Raw genomic sequence first — 5,713 nt, 5'->3', positions numbered from 1 at the left:
AGAGAGAGACCGAATCTGGTACGCTCCGGTTTAGGGCAAAAAGGATGGTCTTAAGTTCCACGCGATGATCACGATCTTTCTTTGATCTGACGGCTAGGGAATTTTTAGAATCATTTTTTTTTTTTGTGAGAGAGGAGTTTGTGTTCTCTCGTTAGAGAAAAAGAAAGTGATTATAAATGATTACAAAGGACGAAAAAAGGTTGAAAGATACCTAATTGTTGTTTCTAATCCGTCTACTAATGCACATACCAAAACTCACTACTTGTCCTTCGTTTTTTTCTTTGGTGTTTAGAATGCTAAACTTTATTATAGAGAGAGTTACATATTTTATAGTAAAATGGATAATAAAATCGAAGAATATATAAAACCCAAAGGTGACCCCTATTAGTTTGTGGCTAGCTTTTCGCATAAAGATTGATATGCCACAGTGCAGAGCTTGAATTTTTCCTCGGCTGCATTCTGTGTTTCATTCATCATACCAAATTTGTAGTCAGTGTCAAGGATGGAACACTTACCAGGATCATCAACGCACTAATTAAGTAGCCAAAAAACATACAATGAAGTAGTTAGTATAGAGGAGGAGATTGGTATCAGTTACCTTGGTAGAGGCGTGGTGACGATCTGGATGCCATTTTAATGCACAAGCTCTGTATCTGATGACAAAAAATCGTCAGGCAGGAATTGTGAAGACCAATAGAACATGATCTAGTCTGTAACTATAGCTTCCCTCTAATGAGATTTAGTGAATAATTTTGTTGTACTTACGCAATTTTGACATCTTCAAGGTTTAAGGGACCTGAGGAACTCAAACCAAGTGCTTGTCTATGAGACTCCTCGTTTGGCTCTTTAACTCTCGATTCTCTTGAAGAATACTCATCTTCCTCTTCTTCTTCTTCTTCTTGGTCTAACCGATACCTCGAGCCCCAAGATTTTCTAAAGTTGTTAGAATACCTCCCAGAGCGAGCTCCCCCATCTTGATGAGTGTTGTTTGACCAAGAGAAACCACGGGATCCACCCAATGCATTCCGTAAAAAGTATTCGATTTCATATCCTTCATCAACTTGGCTAAAATCAAAACATCCTACACAAAAGTGAAAGCAATTGTTGGAGTGTAACTATACCACAAGCATTACCAAACTATCTGAAGAGAAAGCAGAGGTTTGGCTCTTACTTTTATCCAAATGTTGAGGGGTGTGTCTACTACTACTACCATTCCGATTTCTTTTGGAGACCCTGGAGAACTGTTTCTGAAACCACGAGGTGTGTTTACTAGAGTAATCAAAACCATCACTCCAAATCTGTGATAACCAAAACAATTGCATCAAAATTGAAACCTTTTTTTTTTAACAATGAAAAAGAATGTTGCACGCCAAAGTTTGAGAATTATTTACCCCAAATAAGTGTTCTGCAAAAGCATTCACATTACGACGCAAATCTTGCTTTGCCTTCTTTCTTTTCCGAGCTTTCGAATTCTATCAGATAACAGGAAAAAAAAAAAAAAGTTCTATTGTAAATCAAAACGAGATTTGTCCATAGAACCAAACTCAGAGAGAGAGAGAGAGAGAGAGAGAGACTGACGGATTGATGTTTGCGTTGTAAGATAGGAGTAGAATGGAAAAGGGCAGTTTTGAGGTGAGAACAGTAGTCTTGTGGCTTGAGAATCGCTGCTCTTATGGCGGCGATCATCTCCGGCGGCAAAGAGAGATCTAACCACCATTTCAATTACAGAGGATGTGGCAGAAAAACAGAGAAGAAGCCCATTTCGAGGGTCAATAATAAAGGCCTTCAAAGCCCAACTCAATTTCTCAAAATTTGTTTTTTCTTTGTTTTTTTTGTGTGTGTGTGTGTGCCAAAATTTCTCAAAACATATCTCTAATTTATAAACATGAAGACGTCAATATGTACATGACTAAACTTATATAGAGAAAAGAGAATGTTATTTAAGTTCGGTGTATTCGAATGTGATTCTCAACATAATGTTGTGTAGGGATGATGTGTAAACGCGCTTGTACTTGTTGTACACACACAAAAAAAAAAAAATGCTTCTACTACGCCATGAAAAGAAAGAGTCCACGAATATGACTCAGAGTACATAAATCAAGCATCTCTAGACTTTTTTCACTTCCTTAGTAGAAGGAGAATGTATGTGGTTTAGTGCATATTGAAGTTTATTCCCGAATGATGAACCCTTCTCCCGTGAACCTCTCTCGACTCTCGCACACAGAGTAACTTCGTTTCAAAAACGTTTACAAACTCATTTTAGATTACTGAACCCTAATTAAAACGTTTCATAAAATATGATTGATATATTTCCGTGACTTACACGCAATAAAAAAAAACTATAAAATGTCTATAACTACTATTAAAGAAAAAGCGAAAGCCATAATTCTGCTAATTAAGTTCAGAATCTTTGGAACAACATGACCAAAACAGAAGACACCAAGCATGTCATCGTTAGACCCATATTTGAACCGTTAACAGAAGCGCTGTTACGATGATGAGGGCCACCGCCAAAGAAAAATCTGCCACCGCTACCTCCGTGACCACCACTACTGTGACCACCACCGCCGTGACCACCGCCACCTCCACCTCCACCTCGTGCGGCGACCGAAATTATCAAAAGGGTCAAAATTAGACAAGCGGTCAAGGATTTGATCATCATCATCTTCGGTGAGGAACAAGACTTCTTCATCATCTTTTCTTCTTCTTCAGAGAAAATTACAAACCTATAAAAGAAAAACGATCTTGAATTTTAATATTTATAATGGAGGAAACTTCAAGAAAATGTTAACTTGGGAGGTGTATTGAACATGATATTTTAGAACATTTGAGGGTATTCTTAAATTTTCTGTTATTTAATTGGTGATTTTTAAAAATCATCTGAAATTCTATTTTATTGAACGTGAAATTTCTAGAAATCATTTAAAATCATATACAATTTATGCAATCAATAATTTATAAATCTCACTTCAAATATACTTTATTCAAAATATCACAATTTTTTAAAAAAAAACTACTGATTGTGATTCTAAGAGATTTTTATAACATTTTTAGTTTAAAAATAGGACTTACAAAATCACTTATAGGTGAAAGTTTGAAATATTTTTTATAAGAAGAGTTTGAAACCAAGTGCAATTTTTTTGTTTGTAAATACCTCCATCTCTCCAACTTGTCTTCTCTTTATACTCTCTCTCGCTCGTTCTCACTTTCTCTCTGCAAGTGAATACCTCCAGCAATTGTCTTCTCCTCCGTTCTATCAAAACCGGATCTCTTGGCAACCTCCGCAGCGAAGCTTTTGTTAACGACGGTGGTCAAAATCTTCAAATAATCAAGAATGGGAGCATGCTAATACGCCACTGCCTTTTGGCTCTGGAAACTTTTGCTAAAATTTTGATCATCTCATTCAACTTCACACCACTTTTTATTGTTGAGGCCAATGAAAATTGTAGTATGATATAACCAAATAGAGTGAAAAAGCCGGTGGCGAGAACCATTACATCGATATCTAACCTCTGACCATCGACGAGCTCCACGTTGTGACGAGAAAACCATTTGATTGCGGGAACGATTTGTACATCGCCGGATTTGATCTTCAGCACCGATGTCGAGAACCGCCGTCTTCGCTGTCATGCTTTTGAGCTCGTTTGGGCCTATGTTCGGCCTCTTGAGCCCATACTTTGATAAGCTCCCTAGAACCAGCCACGATAAGATGAGTAGAAGTTTGTCTACATTAGTTCGTCGATGGTCAAAAGCAATTTCTTAAGTTTGTCTACATTAGTTCGTTGATGGCCAGCCAGTTAATGAACTTAACCGTGGAGAATACTTTTTATTGAGAAACTCTTCGTAGACTTTCCAAGTGGATCTCGTTTTTTTTTTTAATAACTATCCTAAAATCACCTAAAATTTTACCACAAATTTCAAATTCCAAATTTCATCAAATCCTAAAATCTCAAATTTAATAATCAAATCTCTTAAAATTAGACTCAAATCTCTCCAAATTCTAAAATATTAAAATCCTAGCAAATCTCCTAAAATACCAAATTCAATACACCCCCTTAAGGATTGATTTGCATAGACAAATCTCACCTAAATAAATACTCTAATTCCAAATTGACGCGACACGGAAAAGGAAGGTTCACTGCAATGTCTATTTTATGAAGTTTGATCTGAGTAAGTATTGATCGTCCTTTATAGGCTCTTTCCCTTCTTTTTTTTTCCCCACGAAAACGAGTTAATGTAAATAAAAATATTATGTTAAACCTCTCAATTAATTCGATATAAAGCAAAAGCACGAGTAGCAATAAATACTAGTAACAAGTTTAACCAATATATCAATACAATAAAAACACAATATGTTTGTCTGTCGTGTTTACACATCAGCATTCTGGTGAAATATAAAGCTGATACATCAGTTTATTTGTTTAAAAATGAAAACATTTTATTAATACATCTCATATCTATCAGCCAATAATAACTATTTCTTGTTCCACATCAGCATTTCTAGATTTTTAGGAACTAACAAATCATTTAAATTGTGTAACCAATTAAATTATGAGAAATAATAAACATCATCAATAATTTTGAAAAACAAATGTTTAAATTTAGAGCCTAAATTTAAACTAAATTAATAAATCATTTACAATTTTCAAAAATATAATAATATCAACTAAGTATATTAATCATTGTATGTCGTATCAATATTTTCCAAAAACAAAAATTTAAAATTATAGCTGAAATTTTAAATAAGTTAATAAATCATAACTTTTAAAAATATACTAATGTTAACCAAGTATAATAATAAAATCAATTCAACATAAGTATCATATTAGTAAAGTATAGTATTAGTCAAATAGAAATATAATACAAATAAAATAATAATATAATAGAAATAGAATATAAATTAAGATTAACCACGAATAACACAAAACAAAACTAAAGTAAAACTATGTATGTGTATATTGACTTACATGGAATTATTATCAAATAAAACAAAACAATTAGATTTAAAAAAAGAACAAAAAAAAGAAATATATAACTTCTCTCAGAACAAAAATAAAACTATATAAAAATTATGCGATTAAATTTGTATAAAGTACAAAAATAATACACCATAAAATCAAGCTACAGTAATATATCTCCCACAACAATTAAATAAAATAAAGTTTGAGATTAGTGTTGATAGTGATTTTATATATAAGAACACCAACTAATGATAAATTGAACAATATTTAAATTCCAGAATTGAAGGTTTTATATTTTAGTTTAAAATCAGTGACTTAAAAATTATTTGACAATCAACCTAATTACTATGCTATTCAATAATTTGATATATCTAAAAATAGTTATAAATAGTATCTCGCGGCATAGCGCAGGTCTAACCTAGTAATGGTAAAGTGTCAACAAAAAAAGTTTTTCTCTACTTCTCCTTCTTCATTTGCCTTTTTTTTTTGTTGGTTCAATTAGCTTTTGACTCTTTTGTTCTTGTTTTCCTAAAAGTTTTTTTAATAAGTAGTATTTGTTTTCCTAAAAGTTTAGACTTTCTTTATGTAAAAGTTAAAATGTTATTCATATTTTTCGTTTTTCATTTGATCTAGTATCTTTTAGCAACCATAGAACAAATAAATGCACAAAATCATGGTATGGAGGCATGTTCAAATGCTTATATCATAGAGACATAGATGTTCTTTTAATTTTTTTTTTTTTTTTTTTGGGA

At 32.8% G+C, this 5,713-nt stretch overlaps 2 protein-coding genes across 2 annotated transcripts in view; both read right to left on the bottom strand.

The window, feature by feature from the left end:
- The window catches only part of LOC104784137, a 3,702-nt gene extending 3,455 nt beyond the window's left edge, over positions 1 to 247 (bottom strand). The window contains exons 1-2 of the mRNA XM_010509201.2: positions 238 to 247; positions 11 to 93 (exon numbers count right to left, since the gene is read on the bottom strand). Coding sequence (XP_010507503.1) covers positions 11 to 93; positions 238 to 247 — 93 coding nt within the window. The remainder of the gene's footprint in view (positions 1 to 10; positions 94 to 237) is intronic.
- LOC104781709 lies at positions 183 to 1,712 on the bottom strand. The gene is made up of 6 exons (XM_010506437.2): positions 1,579 to 1,712; positions 1,392 to 1,472; positions 1,172 to 1,298; positions 766 to 1,081; positions 599 to 653; positions 183 to 459 (listed from the first exon to the last, which is right to left on the bottom strand). The coding sequence occupies exons 1-6, from the start codon at positions 1,684 to 1,686 to the stop codon at positions 385 to 387; spliced, it is 762 nt and encodes a 253-aa protein (XP_010504739.1). The 5' UTR covers positions 1,687 to 1,712; the 3' UTR covers positions 183 to 384.

This window comes from Camelina sativa, chromosome 4 (genome assembly GCF_000633955.1).
Source record: "Camelina sativa cultivar DH55 chromosome 4, Cs, whole genome shotgun sequence".
Lineage (NCBI taxonomy): Eukaryota > Viridiplantae > Streptophyta > Magnoliopsida > Brassicales > Brassicaceae > Camelina > Camelina sativa.
Note: the sequence above shows the minus strand (reverse complement) of the source record. Positions and strands in the feature narration are given on the sequence as shown.